The sequence below is a fragment of the Podarcis vaucheri genome (genome assembly GCF_965113315.1).
Source record: "Podarcis vaucheri genome assembly, chromosome: 9".
NCBI classification, from domain to species: Eukaryota; Metazoa; Chordata; class Lepidosauria; order Squamata; family Lacertidae; genus Podarcis; species Podarcis vaucheri.
In genome coordinates, this window is record NC_138767.1 from 74,697,720 (window position 1) to 74,721,274 (window position 23,555).

The 23,555-nt window shown below is 46.9% G+C and overlaps 1 protein-coding gene across 1 annotated transcript in view; it reads left to right on the plus strand.

Moving 5' to 3' along the window:
• Nucleotides 1-23,555, plus strand: part of FAM184B (family with sequence similarity 184 member B) — a 69,317-nt gene that overhangs the window by 19,762 nt on the left and 26,000 nt on the right. Inside the window, exons 2-6 of the mRNA XM_082238489.1 lie at nt 5,409-6,164; nt 11,630-11,765; nt 12,194-12,330; nt 15,254-15,454; nt 22,908-23,018. Of these exons, the coding sequence (XP_082094615.1) occupies nt 5,409-6,164; nt 11,630-11,765; nt 12,194-12,330; nt 15,254-15,454; nt 22,908-23,018 (1,341 nt within the window). The remainder of the gene's footprint in view (nt 1-5,408; nt 6,165-11,629; nt 11,766-12,193; nt 12,331-15,253; nt 15,455-22,907; nt 23,019-23,555) is intronic.

The window sequence follows — 23,555 nt, forward strand, 5'->3', positions numbered from 1 at the left end:
TGAACAGGTTGGGGAGGGGCACCGACTTGGCCCCATCCCCTACGGATCTGGCCCGGCCACTGCTGGAGTGTGACCCCATGATCTTTCTTCCCAAGTAATCTCATCCTTCAGATGAAATGTCTTCCTGTCCCTTTCTAAAGAAGAGCACCCCTGCCCAGGATCTGAGCCATTGCTTCTAATTGGCAACATGCAGAATTATTTAATTCTGTTTCCGCCAATTTGACAGCAGTCGTTGAATAATTGAGCAACATCTGGGTTCATTAGCGCTCCTCTAGGAGGAAGGATTATGGAAGACCGTTTTCTCTGGCTAAAAAGAAAAGAGAAGAGTTGATATTACAGTGGTACCTCAGGTTACATATGCTTCAGGTTACATATGCTTCAGGTTACAGACTCCGCTAACCCAGAAATAGTACCTCGGGTTAAGAACTTTGCTTCAGGATGAGAACAGAAATCGGGCTCCAGTGGTGCAGCGGCAGCAGGAGGCCCCATTAGCTAAAGTGGTGCTTCAGGTTAAGAACAGTTTCAGGTTAAGAACAGACCTCCAGAACAAATTAAGTACGTAACCAGAGGTACCACTGTACATAGAAATCACAAGAAGTAATAAGAAACTCTCTCATAGGAGTGTCTTAACAACCAATATAGCTTTGGGGTGTTTGTTTGCTCAGTTCCCAGAATATGTTTTGCTGTTGCATATTTATCTGGAATGTTCCCAGACTCAGCACGGATACTCCTGTTATTTTTAAGACTGCAGTCTTCAAATATCAGCTAGCAATGAGCATGTGCATGGCTTTTATTTTGATGCTGTTTGCTTAATGGACAGCAGCCATGTGGACTCTTCACTGCAGCAACACCACTTAGCATCAACCACCCAACCCCAGAGGGTGCTCTGTTTCAGCAGCTGCCCCATAGCTCTTGAGCCATCTTAGGGGTAATTCCAGAAATTCTGCTCACCTCCCTGATAAAGGAGGATCGTGAACTATTTCAATATGTTACGGCTGTAGCTAGGATCCTCGTGGCTCAAAAGTGGAAATTACAGGAGAAGGAGACCCCAACAGTATTGGAGTGGCAGACTAAATTTTTTGAGTATGCAGAATTAGCTAAAATGACTTATAAAATTTGAGACCAAAAAGGGTCAAAGTTTGAAGAAGAGTGGGGTAAATTTGTTGCATATATAAGAATTAACTGTAGAAGTCTAAAAACTGTAGTAGGGTTAACATAAATCCTGTGATGTGTATAGAAGGTAAATAAGAATCTACAAGAGAAGTTATAAACTAAGAACACTGAAGCAGGGAAGGATGGAAATCTGGGTGTGAATTTACGCAGTGTAAATAAGATGATATAATATGATGATTGTAAAAGATTAAGTTTTATTTATGTTTGTGAAAAAACCAATAAAAATATTTGGGGGGGGGGACAACAGAAATTCTGCTTACCTCCCATGAACCCCTTCCATTATCTCACTTCTGCCCATGTGCACATTGTGTATCATTATGCCGCTGGACTTAGTTGTTGTATCAGTTTCCTGACTCTGTTCTGTTCTCATTTGGGAAAGATAAAGTTTTTATTTGGTTTCCTGACTGGTGTGCCAAAGCCTTCTATGGCATGTGCCCCCTTTGGGAAGGCATGTGTGGACTAGGACCAGGCGATATCTGGTTTTCTGCATTGCAATATATCACCAGCTAAACATTGTGATATATCACAATGTCTGAAACAAGGATGGAGCTATGTAGAGACACTGGCTGGCTTCGCAGTTTTCCCCTTGGGCGATGTTGCAGTTTTGCGAAAAGATTCGACTGTAACCAGTTGCTTTGCAATAAACAACTCCTCTTGTCTCTGAGTTTTATTGGCTTAAACTCAGAAGATAAGCCATTTTTGGCTTACAACATTAGCTTCCCCCTAGTAGGCTGTCAAGTCTCAACCTTTTGTTCACCAATACAGTGGTACCTCGGGTTAAGAACTTTATTCGTTCCAGAGGTCTTTTCTTAACCTGAAACTGTTCTTAACCTGAGACACCACTTGAGCTAATGGGGCCTCCTGCTGCTGCCGTGCGATTTCTGTTCTCATCCTGAAGCAAAGTTTTTAACCTGAAGCACTATTTCTGGGTTAGCGGAGTCTGTAACCTGAAGCGTATGTAACCTGAAGCGTATGTAACCTGAGATACCACTGTATTGAGTTCTTGTGCAAGTTTGTACAGTTCACTTCTGGACTTTTTAAAGGAAAATTAGAGAAGATGTTGATGAGCTTCAGAAACAAGCAAAAGCCACCTTGCCAAATGTTAACTACAAAACTGGGGTGCGCCGTCAGAGCACAACTGGTTACAGTCGAATCTTTTCGCAAAACTGCAACATCGCCCAAGGGTGGTGGTATTTATAACATTTCAAACAAAGGATTTCAATTTTCACCAATCATGTACATCATTACCTCATTTCATGTTTAATACACATGCGCAATAAGCGTTAGCAATTTCTGTTGATTCAACTCTGATTCCCACTGCTTGTTACATTGTGTTAGTATGCATGTTGGGAACTTGTGTTACATGTAGCCGTTTGTACCATGTAGCAACAGGTTACCATAACTTCTCTATTAGAAGCACACTCAAGGATTTATAGGGGTTCACATTATCATATTTATTGTGGCCCTTTGGGCCACCACCACACTACTTCCTTACATTTAATGCTCTCTGCCACCACAGGTGGTGCTGTGGGTTAAACCACAGAGCCTAGGACTTGCCGATCAGAAGGTCGGCGGTTCGAATCCCTGCGAAAGGGTGCGCTCCCGTTGCTCGGTCCCTGCTCCTGCCAACCTAGCAGTTCGAAAGCACATCAAGTGCAAGTAGATAAATAGGTACCGCTCCGGCGGGAAGGTAAGCGGCGTTTCTGTGCAATGCTTTGGTTCGCCAGAAGCGGCTTAGTCATGCTGGCCACATGACCCGGAAGCTGTATGCTGGCTCCCTTGGCCAATAAAGCGAGATGAGCGCCGCAACCCCAGAGTCGGCCACGACTGGACCTAATGGTTAGAGGTCCCTTTACCTTTACCAACACAGGGAGCCTCGCCGAGGCCCTTTGCTGCTGCGGGAAGGCGCAACAAGCCTTCTGCTGCTGTGGGGAAGCGCAGTGCACTCTCCTCCGCTGTGGGGAGGTGCAGCAATGCCCTCTGCTGCTGTGGGGAAGCATGGTGCACCCTCCACCGCCATGGGGAGGCAAGGCAGGGCTGTCTGCTGCTGCAAGGAATCATGACTCAACCTCCGCCACTGCGGGGAGTTATAGTGGGACCCTCTGCCGCCGCGGGGAGACCCAGCAAGGCCCTCCCCCACCACAGATATATTTCGCGAGACACCATGATACAGTCATACCTCATGTTACGTCCGCTTCATGTTACGTTCTTTCAGGTTACGTCTCGCGGCAACCCGGAAGTACGGAAAGGGTTAATTCCAGGTTTCGCTGCTTGCGCATGCACAGAAGCTCAAAATGGCATCACGCGTATGCAGAGAAGCGGAAAATCGCAACCTGCGCATGCGCAGACGCGCCGCTGCGGGTTGCGCTCTTTTCATGTTGCAAACAGGCCTCCAGAATGGATCCCGTTTGCAACCAGAGGTACCACTGTATTTAGCTGGTAGTATATTGTGATGTTGAAAACCAAATCGGCCAGCCCTACTCCTGTAGCCACGTTAGCGGGGATTTTTTTTTTGGGGGGGGGGTTGGAACTTACCCTGCTACCAGACCAGGCAGCCCTGCAGGGGGGGGGGAATGCTGCCAGGAGAATCGGGGGGAGAGTCTGCAGGGTATTAGGGCAGCAAATGATGCTTCTTTTGCTACTGCTCTACCCCACTGAACACCTGATACACACAGCAGCAGAAAAGACGCATCTTTTGCCGCTGTGCTGTTGGGGTAATCAGATGTTTGGTGTGGGTAGTGCGGTAGGAAAAGACACAAAAGGCCCAGCTAATTTCAAACGCCGTCCTGGAGGAATTTATGTGTGCTTGCAAGTGAATACAAGTAGGACCAGTGCTTTTTTTGGGGGGGGGCAGGGGTACGCGTTCCTCTTAACATTTTTTGGATCTAGGTTTGGCCTCATTAAGGGGCAGCATTTCAGTATGAGTAGGAAAATGAGAGTACTCCTAAACATTTTTAAAGGGAAAAAAGCACTTTGTAGGACCCTATAGCCATCTGTAACGTCTGTGTCAATGATGAGAAATATGTGAAAACAGAGAAATGGCATCATTCTCATGGCTTGGCAGAACCCACATCTTAAGCTTGCTAAATTTTCAGTGTCCCCATACTGTGGTTAATCTTTGTGGGGGTATGGTGACTATTATTCTGGTCCCAACTTCCATGCCTTACACATAACCAGAAGGAAGTAATCTGCCACATACATTTGAAGAAAAAGCTTAAATGGTTTTGCCTCTGAGCATTCATTAGAAACATCTCATTTGCTCCCCGCCCCCCATTCCCAATCTTTACTATTGGTCCTTGCCCTTATTGCCTATTAATCCCTTCAGTTGTCACCGCTTGGGGCACACAAGTGTCCCTGAACTTTTAAAAAATGCATAAACTGCAATGCAAGCCATGTTTTGTTGGAAGTAAATCCAATCCCCACACAGCGGAGAGGCCCAACTGGCTTGGACCAGAAATTTAGTGGCACCAGCAGACCGCAGACAATTCTTCTAGCAGAGATTTGACATCCTTTAGACTTTCAGGCATCTCTCGAAGATTTTTTAAATGCAAACAGGCCTACGCAACTGTTTAACATTTCCTTGTGCATTCCATCATTCGAACAACAAAATGCTTCTATATTGCTGTTTTGCCGATTTCACAGGGTCCCCGGACATTTCATCGTCTATTAAACCACTTTATTTCACTTTGCCACCACCCAGGCCCTACCTGGTACAATACTGAGTTCAGTCAGGGTTAAATTGGAACATAAACTTCTGTTTATTTATTGCAGTTTAACAAGCGTGTGGTTTCATAAACAGTATCAGTCAGTTACAATCATGGGGTGCCTATCCAGACCTACAATTTCCGCTACCTGCTCTCACTCACTAAACCACCTCTCAGATATTTACTCGTCTTCCTAGCTCCTAACTGTTCCTGACTCAGCTTATTTCGCTACACTAACTCAACCTACCCCCAGACTCTATCCCAATTCCCTCCCACTCCAACCAACCACCCAACTCCCAATGAACTCTCCCCCTTCGCTCCTCCCAGAGCTGGTTTTATAGTCCCTCTGACTCCACCCCCTGGGTTCTGATTGGGTAACCTGTTTAACTATTTCACCTCCAGCACTCTCATATGTTACTGTCACAGCTGTATACTAGCTTGATACTTTTGGGAATTTTGGGAACTCTTCTATGTGTTTAAGTTTTTCCTCCACACGTATGACATTACGTTGTTCTTTCCTTTTGGGTGCAGGTGATCTATGCCTTGAACACTAAAAATGATGAGCATGAGGCCAGCATCCAAGCTCTCAAAGAGGCCCACCAAGAAGAGATTCAGCGCATCCTTGATGAGACAAGAGAAACTCTCCTCCAGTACAAAAGCAAAGTGGAGGAAGCAGAGGCGCTCCAGAAGTACATCCAGACCCTTGAAGAAACATTGGAAAAACACAGGAGGCTGAAAGAGGTGGTACCTTCAGAATTCACCATGTGCAAAAGGAAGATAGGAGAGAGGGAACCACAAAGAGAGGACAATCTCGTAGATGAGAAGGTGGTCCTCCCCAAGCAGATGGCACACACGAAGCTCAGCTTCGAAAATGGAATCCAGTCTTCAAGTGAGGAATCCAATGAGCTTGTCAACAAACACTGGGCATTTGCAGGAGATATGCTGGATTGCAAGGAGGAGTTAAGCGAAATGGCCAGCGTGGAAACACAGGCAGCCCATCTCAAGTGGGAGAACCAGAAACTGGCCAGTGAATTTGCCGAGAAAGTCAGGCAGCTCCAAGCCTCCCACGAGAGGGAGAAAGAAACTTGGAGAAAAACCATGCAGCAGTCCCTGGCTGATTCGTACAAAGAATGGCAGCAAAGGGAACTGGAGCAGAGGAAAAATTACCAGGCCCAAGAAGCTGCCTCCCAGCAGCAGGTGAAGAAACTGGAGGCTGACCTGGTGGCAAAAGGCCAGCGAATCTGTGAAATGAATAAGTGTTGCCAGAAGCAGAAGGAGAAGATGCAGGTAGGACCATAACGCTAGAGCAAGTGACAAAAGCTTTTTATTGCTTTGCACCTTGAGTCGTCAAGTCATCAGCATGCTTCTAAATCTATGAAATGAGTTCCTAGGCAGCCAATAATATAATAATAATAATAAATTTTATTTACCGTATTTTTCGACCCATAGGACGCACCAGCCCATAGGACACACATAGATTGGGGGGGGGGATTAGGGGGGGAATTTATTTTTTTTTCCCAGGCGCGGGGCTGGGGCGGGGGAAGCCCGAGCTTCCCCCGACCCCAGCCCCCAGAACAGGCAGCTCTCCGCAAGCAGTGGGAGAGCTGCGCAAAGTCGCACAGCTCTCCCACTGCTTGCGGAGATCTGCGCGCAGCCCAGAAGCCTGGGGGGTGCTGAGCTCAGCGCGCCCCAGGCTTCTGTGTCCAGGCAGCTCTCCGCAAGTGGTGGGAGAGCTCAGCGTGCCCCAGGCTTCTGCGTCCAGGCAGCTCTCCGCAAGCGGTGGGAGAGCTGCGCGACTTCACGCAGCTCTCCCACCGCTTGCGGATAGCTTCCTGAAGCCTGGAGAGCGAGAGGGGTTGGTGCGCACCGACCCCTCTCGCTCTCCAGGCTTCAGCGAAAGCCTGCATTCGCCCCGTAGGACGCACACACATTTCCCCTTCATTTTTGGAGGGGGAAAAGTGCGTCCTATAGGGCGAAAAATACGGTATATCCTGCCTTCCGCAGCCGAAGCCAGGCTCAGGGCAGCTAACAACAATAAAATAGTACAACATACTAAACATACTTGGCCAAGGATGGCCAAGAGTGAAAATTCATGAGGGGGCTGTGTGCAGCTCTCACCAGAGCCATTCAAAGCAAGTGGCTGCCGTTTAGGGAAAATATATATAAAATACTACATTTGAGGAGACCAATACAGTGGTACCTCGGGTTAAGAACTTAATTCGTTCTGGAGGTCTGTTCTTAACCTGAAACTGTTCTTAACCTGAGGTACCACTTTAGCTAATGGGGCCTCCTGCTGCCGTCGCGCCACCGGAGCACGATTTCTGTTCTTACCCTAAAGCAAAGTTCTTAACCCGAGGTAATATTTCTGGGTTAGTGGAATCTGTAACCTAAAGCATATGTAACCCGAGGTACCACTGTATAGCAAAGGCAAAGCTTCCGCACCGTTCATGACACTGGTTGGCTTAACCTGAGCTTTGATTTCCCTTTCTGAAGGGGGCAGTTTTTTTAAAGTTCTCTCCCCCACCAAAAGAAAACTGATGGAGCTGAGCTAAGGAGGGCAATGCAGAGCTAAGTCCAGTGGCAGCACCTGAGACCTTTGGGTTTCGTCATACCATCAGGACCCATCAGAACTGGCACCCATCCAGGGCCCTTTGCAGTGGGTGACTGAGAGCCGCCATTTTAATGCCTCACAAGTGCTCCACTGGGTATCCCAAGGCATGGTAGGAAATTAAAAACAGCAGCTTGTAGCAACAGTTTGCTGCTGTCAGGTAAGCACGCAGTCAGGGGAGCAGCAGAATGGGGCCCCCCTGGAACCCATTGCTGTCCATGGCTGCCTCCATCCTACCTCACATCTTCTGGATTGTGAGGGGCATTTTCTCTCCTGTGGTCAGTGTGACGTAACAGGCAGGACCTCAGTTTCTCCAGCAGAGGCAATGGGCAGAAAGGGGGCAGGAGATGGACAGAAGGAAAAGCTGTAAGCCCATACCTCTTTGCTGCCCCATTCATCTTCTTCAGCTATGGCTGCTGTAGCATGAGGAGTTAGGGGGCAGAACCAGGACAGCTTCTCTGCTAGAGTAGAAAGTGCAGCCAAGCTACGTTTTAATGTGTGTAGCTTGTAATTGCCTCTCCCTTTTTTACTCTTAGCAATTACCGGCATGCCAAATTGGACAACCTTTACAGGAAACGCGGCACAAGGGGAAGGCAGGTTTATCTCATCCCTCTCCGGAATTATTGGAATCAGTAATCCCCTATGCAGCTAGAATGACATGGGGGGGGGAATTCCTATTGGTGTCCATGGGAAGGTTTTTTCCCCTCAGGATTGTAGCCAAATTAGGATGGGGACTGGAATTTCCTTCTGATCGTGCTGTGGAGGGAAGAGGTAAGCTTACATGTTGCATTTCTGTCACACCTGTAACTGATAAAAGTTCATTTGTTTTTAAAGAAGAGTTACCGTATTTTTCGCTCTACAAGACGCACCAGACCACAAGACGCACCTAGTTTTTGGAGGAGGAAAACAAGGGAAAAAAAATATTCTGAATCCCACAAGCCAGAACAGCAAGAGGGATCTCTGCGCAGTGAAAGCAGCAATCCTTCTTGCTGTTCTGGCTTCTGGAATAGCCATGTGAAGCCTGCATTCACTCCATAAGACGCACACACATTTCCCCTTTTTAGGAGGGAAAAGGTGCATCTTACAGAGCGAAAAATACGGTAACTACAAGCTGCACATTAAGAGTAATGTGTAGTTTGGCACTGGCTGGGCGCATGAACTTGTAGTAAGTGGGGTTTGGAAAATGGATGGAAAACTACATTCTTTTCCACCTGCAAAGCTTTATGGGCTCGATTTAAATGATGTGGTGCTGTGCGCTACCTGTTTTTGTTGCATCAGGCCCTCATTCGCTATGTATCTCTCAAGTGGTGATACGGCTTGCCTGGTGGCTCAGGGTCTGGTTTTAAATGAGATGCCGGGCCTGTGCAAAACCACAGGATTACATTCTTCTTGTCCACTTGCATCATATTTTAATGCAGCCTTCCAGCTGCCATCAGCCTCAAGGCATGACACATGCTAGCTGGGGCTGATGGAATGGGAACAGTTTAATGGATTTGTGTCATCTGCTTTAAAAGCCATCTAAGTAGCACTCATCCTTTTCCTTTCTTCCTCGCAGGCGCGCAACCCAGTTGCCATTACGATTGACATTTTTCTCGTTTATTACTAATTAATCAACCATATCTTCATCAACAAATGGATTTCAAGGCAGTATGATTGGGAATTGAAAATCTACAATACAAAAACATAAATTGTGCATGTGCTAATTGTGTCTGTACATGAGCAGGTTGCTTTAGGCATTTGCGATTTAGCCAAGTGAAGGCTTTGTACTATCAGGGGCAGGGGGAACACAGCACACATTGCCCCCCCCCTGAAAAGTGTGCCTTATGTATTTGTTAAGGATTGAATAAATCTTGCAGAGAACTGACTATGCTAGAAATATCTGTCCCAACAGCTAGTTTTCCAATAGTGGAAAACAACACTACACAACTGAAATAACTAGAAACTTCCTATTTTATTCCAACTCACAAGCTAACACAGAGTGTCAAAAGAAAGCAGCCATTCTCCAGAAAAAAATGTGGGCAACGCGAACAAAAGGAACATACTTTACACATTTATCATGGAAGCTTCTTTTGATTTCTTATGAAAGCTTATTTTGCTTAGGGCAGAATTCTCGGTTGGCAGAAACTTCTTTCAGTGCCATGAGATTTTGTTCCCCCAGAAATTTACGTAGGATGAAAGGATGAAATGAAAGGGGTGTTTCTTGGGAAACATCAGTCTGATCATTAATTAATTCTTAAGGCAAAGTTATATAGAGAGAACTGACACATTTCCACGATTTTCCGGATGTGTTTTCCTTCGTGTGAATAAGTTGAAGTTGTTAGAGAAAAGCAACTGAAAGGCACATTCTTGTTGCAAATGAATAATTATTATTAATTGCTAAGCTGATCTATTGAGTGGCTAAGAGTGTCAGCTAGAAAACCCCTGATTCAAAACTCATATCTGCCTAAAATTCACTCAGTGGCTTTGGCAAGCCATATTACCCTACCACCTTTCCCTGCAAAATAGGCATAACGATACCAGCCTACCTTGTAAAGATGGTAAGGCTTGCTGAGAAAATTTCAGGAAACCACCTTGGAGCACCCTAAAGTGCTCTACAGACGCTAAGTGTTCTACTTATCGTACTTCTTATCATGATGCTAAAACACAGAGACAGATGATGTTGGTTTTTGATAGCTCCCAAGTGACCAGCTGTGAAGTGGGGACCACCAGAAAGCATTGGGACGGAATCTGTCTGTGCCAGATTTTGCCCTAAACCAAATACCAACTGCAGTAGAGGGTTTTTGCCTGGTAAAAGGTAAAGGATGCGGGTGGCGCTGTGGTCTATACCACTGAGCCTCTTTGGGCTTGCCGATCAGAAGGTCAGCGGTTCGAATCCCCTCGATGGAGTGAGCTCCCATTGCTCTGTCCCAGCTCCTGCCAACCTAGCAATTCAAAATCACACCAGTGCAAGTAGATAAATAGGTACCACTATGGCAGGAAGGTAAACGGCATTTCCGTGTTTCTTGTTTCTGTCACGGTGTTCCGTTGTGCCAGAAGCAGTTTAGTGATGCTGGCCACATAATCTGGAAAGCTGTCTGTGGCTTGAAAGTGCGATGAGCACCGCAAGCCCATAATCGCCTTTGACTGGACTTAACTATCCAGGGGTCCTTTACCTTTACCTTTTACCTGGACTGCAGCTATGGAGGAAAGTGTTAAGTTCCCACATTACTCTTCCTGTAATCCCAATAATTATAAGCCACTTAAAAAAGAAGAAGAGCACCTGAATGTTAAACGTATTAGCCTTCACATCTGCCTGTCTATCTGCAATACTTCCTTGTAATGTGTGTGAGAGAGGTTGGTCGCATCACACCTGTAAAGGCAAAATCCTACAGTACTTGTGCAGATCAAGCAAGTGCCCACAAGGAAACGCACCATTTAGCTGGTGAAAATTTAGCTGGTTTTGTACACACACACCCTGCAGACCATTACTCTTCAGCAGGTGGAGAGTGGTGGGACTGAAGCACTGAAAGGGTGGAGCTTGTGAGCAAATCCCTGCTCTCATCACATAAGCCCTTTTACAATTGATTAGGGTAATAAAGGTAAAGGGACCCCTGACCATTAGGTCCAGTTGCGGACAACTCTGGGGTTGCGGTGCTCATCTCGCTTTATTGGCCGAGGGAGCCGGCGTACAGCTTCCGGGTCATGTGGCCAGCATGACTAAGCCACTTCTGGCGAACCAGAGCAGCGCACGGAAACGCCGTTTACCTTCCTGCTGAAGCGGTACCTATTTATCTAGTTGCACTTCATGCTTTTGAACTGCTAGGTTGGCAGGAGCAGGGACCGAGCAATGGGAGCTCACCCCGTTGCGGGGATTCGAACCACCGACCTTCTGATCGGCAAGCCCTAGGCTCTGTGGTTTAACCCGCATCCCTGATTAGGGTAATATTTCCTACCAAATCCACCGCCATATTCCAAGACGAGAAAACTTCTGGGCTGCTGCCCTGAACAGAAACTGCAAATCATTCTTATCTCCACATGGTCAGACAGTACTTATCAAGAGGGAAAGAAATTCATTGACAACTGGGGTGCTCCCAGATAATGGAAATTATTTTTTTTAAGGCAAAAACAGCAGTCTTAAGTTTGTAATTGTGTGGTGCATTTACAGGACCTGGAAATTCGGCTCAAGGAGGCTCATCAGACGACTAAGGAGGCAAAAAGTCTCACAAAAGCACTGGAGGAGGAGCTGATTATTGCCAAAGAGAGGCTTCTGTTGCAAGAAAATGAACTGCTGCATAAAACAGGTAGGACTTGCTTCCGTGCAGGGAGATGCAGAAGCGGAACATTTATGAACGTGATCTGGGAAATTCCCAGTTCAAATATGACCCCAGCTATAGATTTTATATGTAGGTTTGTTATGTATGCTACTGCCCTCCCTGCTTCTGCCCGAACTGCAACATGAGAATAATAATACTGGCCTCGCCTTACCAGTGGCGTAGCGTGGGTTGTCAGCACCCGGGGCAAGGCAAGTAATTTGCGCCCCCTAACCCCCAGATGTTGCGCCCGGTGCGGCCAGCCCCCCCTGCACCCCCCACGCTACGTCACTGCGCCTTACAGGTCTCACAGCAACAGCCCTTAATGAACTATGTGAATGCAACACTCTTTTAAATGCATTCATCCATCGTGCACATGAAAATATAAGCACATCACACGGCATTTTTCACATTCACAGAAGCAATGGAAACGGTGCAGAACTCCCAAAGCAAGACCAGGAGCGAAGCAGAGGAACTAAAGAATCAGATCTTACCCCTTCAGCAAGCAGCGTCCACCAAACAGAGCCAAGGCAAGCAAGACGGTGGAGACGTTCAGGTGCATAACCTTCACATTTCTCTTTTTGCAGATGAAGTTCTATATGATGATGCAGTTTGATACACTAAGTTAACCGGGAGCCATTCCTTCCATTTCCATGTAAATTGCTCATGGTTCATTGCAGCGAGTCTGCAAAAGGACCTGACAACCCTTTTTCACTTCATGACAAGAACGGGCCTTTTCTGCAGTGGCACCCTGTATGTGGAATAATAATAAGAAGAATTTATTATTTATACCCTGCCCATCTGGTTGGATTTCCCCAGCCACTCTGGGCAGCTTCCAACAAAATATTAAAATACCGTGGTCTGTTAAACACTAAAAGCTTCCCTAAACAGGGCTGCCTTCAGAATGCTCTCCCTAGGGAGCTTTTCTGCCTAAAGAGGCTCACCTGCTCATTCCATATCTCCAGGCACAAGGCAAAAGTGTTTCTCTACATCTAGGCTGATGGCTGAATAAGCAACCCATGGCCTTTCAAATGTGTTTGTAGGATGGGGGTTATTGGTTTGTTTTTGCATATTTGTTACGTGTTTTGTGTTCTCACTTTGTATTTTAATGTTGTGAGCCACCCTGTGGCCTTTGGATGAAGAGCGGTATAAAAATTTAATAAATAAAGTAAATACATTTCGTGGGACGTGGCTGGTGCTGTGGGTTAAACCACAGAGTCTAGGACTTGCCGATCAGAAGGTCAGCGGTTTGAATCCCCGCAACGGGGTGAGCTCCCGTTGCTCGGTCCCAGCTCCTGCCAACCTAGCAGTTCGAAAGCACGTCAAGGTGCAAGTAGATAAATAGGTACCGCTCCGGTGGGAAGGTAAACGGCATCTCCATGCGCTGGTCTGGTTTGCCAGAAGTGGCTTAGTCATGCTGGCCACATGACCCGGAAGCTGTACGCCGGCTCCCTCAGTGAGTTAAGCGAGATGAGCGCCGTAACCCCAGAGTCAGCCACGACTGGACCTAAGGGTCAGGGGTCCCTTTGGTGTAGTGGTTAAGAGTGGTGGACTCGTAATCTGGTGAACCGGGTTCGCTTCCCCGCTCCTCCACATGCAGCTGCTGGGTGACCTTGGGCTAGTCACACTTCTCTGAAATCTCTCAGCCTCACTCACCTCACAGAGTGTTTGTTGTGGGGGAGGAAGGGAAAGGAGAATGTTAGCTGCTTTGAGACTCCTTTGGATAGTGATAAAGCGGGATATCAAATCCAAACTCTTCTTCTTCTTCTTTACCTTTTAAATACATTTCCCTACCACTTTCCTCATTGTAAAAAGTGGTGGGAGTGGGTTTGTGGCACAAGATCTCCAAACCAACTCATAATTGCAAGACATGAATTTGCTGGCATGTGACTGAATCCCATCCAAAATTAGCAACCACCTGGAAGTGCCCAAGTTCTTTCTGCACTTCTGGAATGTTCTGATGCCCTTGGGCTCCATTTTGTTATTGATGTTGGCTTCCCCTGGTCTAGTGGCTCCCTCTTTTGGCAAGCCACTATGGTTTAAATATGATGGTTTTAAGGAGTAAAGTATTGACACTCTAGCTGGAATTATCTGAGGTCCAGCTCCGTATACCTGAAGGAGCATCTCCACTCCCATCGTTCAGCCTGGACACTTAGGTCTAGCTCCAAGGGTCTTCTGGCGGTTCCCTCCCCGAGAGAAGTAAAGTTACAGGGCCTTCTCGGTAGTGGCACCCGCCCTGTGGAACTCCCTACCATCAGATTTCAAGGAAATAAACAACTATCCGACTTTTAGGAGACATCTGAAGGCAACCCTGTTTAGGGAAATTTTTAATGTTTGATGTTTTATCGTGGTTTTAATATTGTGTTGGGAACCGCCCAGAGTGGCTGGGAAACCCAGCCAGATGGGCGGGGTATAAATAATAAACTATTATTATTATAAATTATTATCTCCATCTCGAGACTCCCAGTGCTTCGAGACTGCATGTGGGGTGCTAGCACATCAGGGACAAGGGTTCTGGTCTACTTTGTGACAGTCCAGCTTTCTGCAGACAATCTCCCTGTTGATGTTTAGGGGTGTGCAGAATTCCAGCTTGTTGGATCTGTTTTTCTGTTTTTGGGGTGAAAGTTAGAGTTAAAGAGCTGGGAATTGCTTGCCAGTACCAGAACTAAGCTGAGCTCGCTGTCCTTTCAAACACAGGTCCATCCTTGCTTGGCTCCCTTCATTCCAGCAGCCTCAGTTAGGTGGTGGAAATGATTTTCTTGCTGCTATTGTTAAACAATTGGGAATCAGGAACACTTGGCAATCTCCTGCAAATCACCCTGAGATCAATCTGTATACAGTGGTACCTCACGTTACAGACGCTTCAGGTTACAGACTCCGCTAGCCCAGATATAGTACCTCGGGTTAAGAACTTTGCTTCAGGATGAGAACAGAAATTGTGCGGCAGCGGTGTGGCGGCAGCGGGAGGCCCCATTAGCTAACGTGGTACCTCAGGTTAAGAACGGACCTCCAGAATAAATTAAGTTCTTACCCCAAGGTACCACTGTACAGTTCTGGAGGTCCATTCTTAACCTGAAACTGTTCTTAACCTGAAGCACCACTTTAGCTAATGGGGCCTTCTGCTGCTGCTGCGCCGCCAGAGCACAATTTCTGTTCTCATCCTGAAGCAAAGTTCTTAACCTGAGGTACTATTTCTGGGTTAGTGGAGTCTGTAACCTGAAGCATATGTAACCTGAAGCGTATGTAACCCGAGGTACCACTGTATTCCAATCTCACCCCAATGTATGCTTTAAAAGAGAATGAAAGACCTCTTGATTTAGTTGTAGTGTCTCTTATTTAATTGCCTGTCTTCAATAGCCTCCCCTATGTTGATAAATGTTTACCGGCATAGCTTGCATTTATATGTGTGCATTTGCTTTATTCCTTTTGCCTTTCTCTGTGGTCACTTTAATTGATGTGGCTGCGCCTTGTCACTCCAGGTAATGGCAGGTTTGGAAAAAGACGCCGTTAAGCCACAGCAGAGGGAAGAGTTCCGCAAAGCCAGACACGAGCCGGGCGAGGAGAAGATTCGTTTGAAAGCGCAGCTGGTGAAAGGTCTGGAAGACCTTGTGAAGAAGCACAGCCTTGAAATCAAATCAGCCCAAGCCTCCATGGACGCCGAGAGAAAAAAACTGCACAAGGTGGGATTGTTCTATTAATAGTGCGCTGTGATTCATCTGTTCCTTTAAATCTCTTTAGTCATGGTGACATCATTTAAATTGTTCTTACTAGACAGGGAGCTTTAAATCACAACGAAGATTTTATTGCTGTGTTTTTCTTTTTTTTAAAAAAGGAGCTGAGCTGATGTTTTCCGATGAAATGAAAGCTTTTGCGAGAGAGGAAGGAAGGAAGGTTAGCTTACCCTTGACAGGATCCTTGTATTCCCGGCATTGCTGTTGCTCGCCCGTGCTTCTCGTCGTGACAGTGCAGTGATTGATGTAATCGCTGCCGCAAACAATGCAGATTGCAAATGTGTGCTCCAAACTACAGGTTTTAGGGTCCTTGCTTTTTCAAGCCTGGTATGATCCTCCTGGCTAGCAGCTCGTTTTTCAAAACAAGAATCCTATCTTGAAGTGAGGAAGGGCAGCACTGACTTGCCCTTGGATGGGGCAAAAGTTTCTTTAGCTCCTTCCTCTTCAGCATAAGCAGAAAGAGAGGCTTGCCCCAGGGCCGGCCCATGCATGGGGCAAGGTGAGGCAACTGCCTCAGGCAGCGGGATCCCCAAGAGCAGAAGATCCCAATGTATATATTTATTCCCCTCTTGTTCCTGTTGTAGATCTTCACTCACTTCTCTTCTATGGAGAGAAGGGGACCCCATTTTGTGGTTTGCCTCAGGTGGCAAAATGTCTTGCCCTAATTCACAGGCCCCCTTCCTGGCTTGAGTGTCCTAAGTGGTTCCAGATAGATAATAATTGGGGGGGGGGGGACAGGACCTGAATTGAAAGAAGATCTGGGTTATGCTGTTTATTTGGTGAAATAAGTGAATTTAAGACACCTGGAGGTTATTGGGGGGTAATTAATATGGGAAATCGGCGGGGAATGTAATTGATTGGGAGAAAAATCTGCTGGGAAACTAATTGGGGGTGATCTGAAGGGGGATGCAAAGTAATTGAAAAATTGGTCTGGAGAGATTTGAATGGGAAATGAGTTGGCTGGTGACATTTAAGTTTTAAATTTGCATCTATATATGTCTATATTTTAGCATACACAAATGCTATACATATTTCTGTCTGTGGGGCCCATGCCCTGAATCTTTAAATCTGTTATTGTCATCTGCCGTGGAGACCAAGCCAAAAGAAGGAGTAGAAACTCATGAAGAATTGAATATATTCCCCACCAGAAGTGTCCTCTAGTTCTTGGGAAAGAGATGAGTAACTATTCAACCTTTAGAACAGTGTTTCCCAACCACTGTTCCGTGGCACACTAGTGTGCCGCAAGATGTTGCCTGGTGTGCCGCGGGAAAAATTAAAAAATTCGAAATATATATTTTTTTTAAAGTCAAATTTTCGATTGGGGCGCCGTCACTAGATGACCCCTGGGGTTCCCTCCCTCCCTCCCGCTCTGCGCCTCCCTCCTCCTCCTCCGGGGAGGCCCTTCCTGGCTCTCGGCCAAGGCTTGGCGGCTGCCACTCACTCACCCACCCGTCCCTCCATCCCTGCACCCGGCCTCTCCCCCTCAATCCCCGGCGCGGGGGCTGCCGGGATCCGTAGTCCCCTCGCCCTTGGGCTCCGCGCCCGCGCGGGGTGCGCGAACTACGTTTCCCAGCGTGGCCTGGCGGGCCGGGCGCTTTGTTTGAAGCGCTCTTCTCCCGGCCATGGAATGAGCGCAGCGGCGGCAGCCGGGCGGGCAGGGGCTCTTCCGCGCAGACCCCGCGCAGCCTGCCTGCGCCCCCGCGGAGATTGGGCGGCAGGATGGAGCCCGGGGATCCCCGCGGAGGCGGAGCGGCGGAGGCGGAGGCTGCCCCCCAGGTAGGGCTGCGTCGGGGTTTTTTTATTTTTGCAATGCTGCATCCGCGCCAGAGGGGACGCATCAGACCGTGGGGAGACCCCTTGGCGGGCGTGCAAGGCAATGCATGCGTGCAGGCATTGCATGGAGTGCAGTGCAATGCAATGGCAACGCGGCGCCCTGCATGCATGCATGCAACTTCCACCGGCGCTCCGGACTTGGCAGGTGAGGGGGGTCCCCAGTGGGCGGCAGAGAGAGCCGGGAGGGCGAAGGGGAGCCGGGGGGGAGCAGCGCTGCTCCCCGAGCCGAGCCCGGGGGAAAACTTCGGCGTCGTTGCGCCGGGTGTTGGAAGCGGAGGCTGGCGGGGGCCCCTCACCTGCAAAACCTGGTCGCCTCTCATATATTTCGTGCATTGCATTCATCGCCCGCTTTCTCCTCCAAGGAGCTCCCGGGGGCGCGCGTGGTTCTCTCCGTGTTATCCTCGCAACAACAGCCCTGCGAGGTGGGTCAGGCGAGTGGCCCAAGGGAGCACCCAGGGATTGTCCTGGCCAGGTGGGGTGATTTGAACCCTGCTCTCTGCCCGGTCTTCGTCCTCATTTAGCCCCCACATGTGCATGACTGTGCATGACTGAGGTTTTCCCTCTCGTCTTGGCTATGGTGTGAGTCTGTGCTGTTAATTAATGGGGTTCTGCCTTCGGAGAAGATGAGCCAGCCCTCAAGGAGGTGATTATGTAATTTGCTAGCAATTCATGTCCCTCCCGGCGTGACGCTGCGCGCTGACGTCACGGGGCTGTAATGGTGGTGTGCCTCGAGATTTTTTTCATGAAACAAGTGTGCCTTTGCCCAAAAAAGGTTGGGAAACACTGCTTTAGAAGACATCTGAAGGCAGCAATTGTATAGGGAAGTTTTTAAATGTTTAATGTTTATTAAGTTTTTATATATGTTGGAAGTCGCCCGAGTGCCTGGGGTTAACAAATCATCATTATTGAAAATGAAATTAATCAGAGTGTTGGATGGGCTGTTTTAGTGCTCCTCACAGAGATTTGCCTTGTCAGCTCCCTCTTCTTGCTTCACCAACAGGCAAACCCAGTTTATATCCAGAAGCTTTTCCCACCTAGTAATACTGATTCTGGCGGTGGTTTTGTCAGAGGGGATTTAGAAATCTTGGTCTTACCTGATGTAGAGCTTTCTGTTTTGGAATGGCATTTTTCTTTTCGTTTGTGAGTTCAATACATGTACAATACATAAGTCATAGTGGAAAGTTGTACTGTAGCCCTGGCGTCTCTCTATATATGCCACTGCAAGATTGTTGTCCAACTGTGCAGAAATCTCTGGCCAACCAGCTGCAAACTGTGATCAAAGTGAGCTGGTGCCTATATCCATAGTTCATTCCCAGCCAGCCAGGGCGACTTTCTTTCCACTTATTCCAAACTGGTTGCCCTGGTAACTCCAACGTTCATGCAGAAATGCTGTAGGTAGGAGTTTGCAGTGTACTTTAACTGAAGCCATTGGCTTGCTCCAGCACCCGCTGGCTACAGAAATTAATCACACAGAGGGAAGCGTCAGTCTGGGCAGTATTCTGCTTTCATGTGCATTGGAACAGGGACTAGCCATTAATCAAAGCCTGCACTACCACAAGTCCAGCTGTGGATTTGTCTCAAGAGTCCATAACAGGTTTCTGCACCTTACACGCCATAGGGTTTTTGTTTTGTTTTTTTACAAACTTGTAGTGATATTTGGCATTCGGGGTTTTTTCCCTTGGCTGGGTCTTTCTGGCTTCTGTTGGGTGTTTGTGGTTTGTTGACTAGAGTCATAGAATTGTAGAGTTGGAACGAACCCTGAGGATCAATCATCTAGTTCAGGCACAGGCAAACTCAGCCCTTCAGATGTTTCAGGACTACAACTCCCATCATCCCTAGCTAACAGGACCAGTGGTCAGGGATGATGGGAATTGTAGTCCCAAAACATCTGGAGGGCCAAGTTTGCCTATGCCTGATCTAGTCCAACTCCCTGCAATGCAGGAATATGTCCCTTACGGGGATCAAACCTGCAGCCTTGGCATTATCCGCACCACACTCCACAACAGAGCTATCTTGTCAACTGATGGGACTATTATGCACATGACCTTGGAAATTCAGGTAGGCTGTGTCTCAGCAGCCTATGTTTTTCAGGCAATTGAGCAAATGACCTCTGGGCTGGTTTGCTGTCTGTTCCTGCCTACTCCCTGCGTATCTAGAGACAGTATAGCTCGGGGGTCAGCAACCTTTTTCAGCTGTGGGCTGGTCCACCGTCCATCAAACCTTATGGGGGGGCTGGACTATATTTTGGAGGGGGGAAATAAACGAATTCCTATGCCCCACAAATAACCCAGAAATGCATTTTAAATAAAAGGACACATTCTACTCATGTAAAAACACACTGATTCCCGGACCGTCCACAGGCCGGATTGAGAAGGCGATTGCGCTGTATCCGGCCCCTGGGCCTTAGTTTGCCTACCCCTGGTACAGTCATACCTCATGTTACTTTTGCTTCATGTTACGTTCTTTCAGGTTACATCCCGCGGCGACCCGGAAGTAGCGGAAAGGGTTACTTCCTGGCTTCACCATTCGCGCATGCGCAGAAGCGCTAAATCATGCTTCGCGTGTGCGCAGAAGCGCCAAATCACGCAGATACGGCACTTCAGGTTGCACTCTTTTCATGTTGCCGAACGGGCCTCCGGAACGGATCCCGTTCGCAACCAGAGGTACCACTATATAGCTAAATCTTCACCTTTCCTGTTTAAATGTATCAAATCCACTACTAGTCTAATGCTATCTGCAGCTTGTCTCATCATTATAAACCCTGTTTGGTCATTTTTAATAATAGTTGATCTTGCTCTTTGCAGTCTATTTGCCAATATTGTTGTTAAGATTTTTGTATCAATGTTTATCAAATAAATTGGGCGATTGTTGGCACATTGCGTTAGGTCCTTGCCAGGCTTTGGAATAACAGTAATATAAGCCTGGTTAAATAGTGTTGAGCTGTTTCCTTCTCTAAAGATCTCATCATATAACTGATATATTGATCTCCTGTCACTTAGATAATATGTTTTATATCATTCCACTGGAAAGCAGTCTAGCCCAGGTGCTTTACCATTTGCCTTATTTGAGATTGTTTCCCTAATCTCGGCTTCAGATATTGGAGACATCGATAGTTGTTGTTTTTTGTTTTCTAGCCCTGGTAGTTTTATGTATAAGAATCTTTGTGTTTTATCCAGGAACGTCAAGAGCAAATTATTTCTAGCTCAATAGGAACCTTTGCTTTTTTAGGGGAAGAAACCCATTTCTTACTTTGAAATGTTGCTTACTGCAGCTATCCTCAGATAAAATCTAAATTTCCTCATCACGTATTCCCTTTGCGGGTGTTATGGCTCTCCTTTTTATTGCTTCTACTCAGTACGTCTTAGAGCCTTGCTTGGTTGCTCTGAATCATCTTAAGCTCCTCTGCTTTGAAATTTATCGGTCTCCACTAGGGACGAAGCCCTTGTCATCAGCACTCCCCGCTTCCCTCCCCAATTCATAGTCTTTCAAGATCAGGCTGAAATATTGTATTCCGTCAGCAGGTTGGTCCAAGCAGGAAGAGTAAGTTCACTAGTATGCTAAATAGGGATATCCTAAGGCAATTCATACAAGATGAACATTCAGATCTTTCCACTGTAAATGAGCACTCAGCTTTTGCAGCTTCCCAATGGACCCTGTGAGCTAGGCATTCAGCTCAGGGCTCAGAAGTTTAAATAACTGATTTGTGTGGTAGCATGATACTTGTTTGGGATGCGGGTGGCGGTGTGGGTTAAACCACAGAGCCTAGGACTTGCTGATCAGAAGGTGGGCGGTTCGAATCCCCACGAAGGGGTGAGCTCCCATTGCTCGGTCCCTGCTCCTGTCAACCAAAGAGTTCGAAAGCACATCAAAGTGCAAGTAGATAAATAGGTGCCGCTCCGGCGGGAAGGCAAACGGTGTTTCCGTCCGCTGTTCTGGTTCGCCAGAAGCGGCTTAGTCATGCTGGCCACGTGACCCGGAAGCTGTACGCCGGCTCCCTCAGCCAATAAAGCGAGATGAGCGCTGTAACTCCAGAGTCAGTCACGACTGGACCTAATGGTCAGGGGTCCCTTTACCTTTACCTTTATGATACTTGTTGGCTTTGGGTATTATACACATCTTAGCAGTATGCCCAGAAAATCGGAGGGGTAGGGCAAGCATTGAGCGTCACATGGGGGCAGGTGTGCCTGCCTCTCTAGCACTTTTTCACACACCCCGTGCTCAGCTCTGCTCAGCTCAGTTCAGTGGAACCTTATGCAGGAGAACTTCCCATCAACTCTTGAATGACTGGATGATGATGATGATGAATAATAATAGTTTCCCCAGCCACCCTGGGCGGCTCCCAACAGAATATTACAAACACAGTAAACCATCAAACATTAAAAACTTCCCTAAACAGGGCTGCCTTCAGATGTCTTCTAAAAGTCGGATAGTTGTTTATTTCCTTGACGCCTGGTGGGAGGGCATTCCACAGGGCGGGCCCCACCACCGAGAAGGCCCTGTAACTTCACTTCTCTCAGGGAGGGAACCGCCAGAAGGTCCTCGGAGCTGGACCTCAGTGTCCAGGCTGAACGATGGGGGTGGAGACGCTCCTTCAGGTATACTGGTTTTTTGTGTCACATTGGGAAAGTGTGAAGAACTCTCACAGATAGAAGAATAAAGGAATTGACTTCCAAACCAGAAGGTGGCCTGGTTTTTAGCCAGACTTGAACCTTGAGTTTTCTTTTTCTACAGATCAAATGCTATGCCATGGGCACTTCTACAGAACATACCAGTCTGCCCTGTTAAAAGTACAGGCTTCTATTTGAAGTTGCAACTTGGCAAGCCTAATTATACTCATCTATGTATGAATGGTTTTACTCGGGGTGGGGGTGGGGAAGCTCAATTATTCAGAGAAAACGGTTCTGGTGCATTTCTCATTTTCTTATTTTTTGATGGCTTGTCTAGACAAATCTAAATCTTATGCATGTTTACTCAGATGTAAGTCCTAGCAAGTTCAGTGGGGTTTGCTCCCTAATAATAGGGATTGCAATCTTATTAAATACAACACTATGAAATGCTGTAGAATGTGAAAGTGGGAGTGTACTAATATACTTAGGTTGAGAAATTTGTTCCCAAGAATGCAGCTGCTCCTAAACTACCTGGCCTAGCCTTCTCCCAAACCTGTCAGTTTTTACTGCAGCAGCAGCTGATTTTATTTAATTTATTCAAGGTTATTTCTTAGCATTGGGAAGTCATGGTATAGCATCATTCCCAGCGGCATTCTTGGAGTGGTAGGTGGCAGCCACACACAAAAAATCTAAAAATATAGCCACCCCACCAAAGTCCCTTAATGCACACACACTTTTGAGAAGACTGAGTGTTCTTGCGAAGATGGGGATATTTCAGATACTTTTAATGTTCTCCCACATGCCAGATTTGAGAAATGAGAAAAGTGTTATTCGTTCCTTTGGGTTCGGTGTATCTGTTTTGAGTGTGTGTTTTACATGTTAAATATTTCTCCCTGTGCCTCTACGCATTGTTTTGCTGTATAGTGCTCAAATATGACAATCGCTTGATTTTTCAATTTTAGGAGGCTCAGATAGAGATAGAGGAATTAAAAAAGAAATACGAGAATGATATAAGACAGCTACAAAAGGAAAAAGAAGCAATAAATGGAAAGCTGGAAGACTGTTCTCTGGAGGTGTGTAAAGCATAAATCCATCTGTGATCATGCAAGCCATTTTAGTTTTACTTCCTACCTGAAAAACTCTTGATGGGATTCATAAGCTTCAACTTATTCTTCAAGAAGGACTTCACAAGACTATAGCCTGAAACTACAGCCTGAAAAAATGACTATGCTGATCATCATTTAAATAGGGCCCTCATTTATAGAATGAGTTGGTTCTGTAATAGCACCAGCAACTCTGTGCAGTATATGATCCAGAGAATAATGGTTTGCTCTCTCCAAGGCATCATCTGCCCAGTATATTTTAAAACTTTATGGCTGGGAAGTTTTATTTCTTGCTATTAAAATGATCAGAGGTACAAAACTCTGACTGTTTATCTCCCATGAAGGTTGGAGAACAATCCAGGAAAATGAACTGCATTTGTCACCAATTCTCAGCCAATCATACGTGAATTCCATGCAAAAGTCAAATTTTATATTGCTTTCTGCTTGGGACGCGGGTGGCGCTGTGGGACGCGGGTGGCGCTGTGGGCTAAAGCCTCAGCGCCTAGG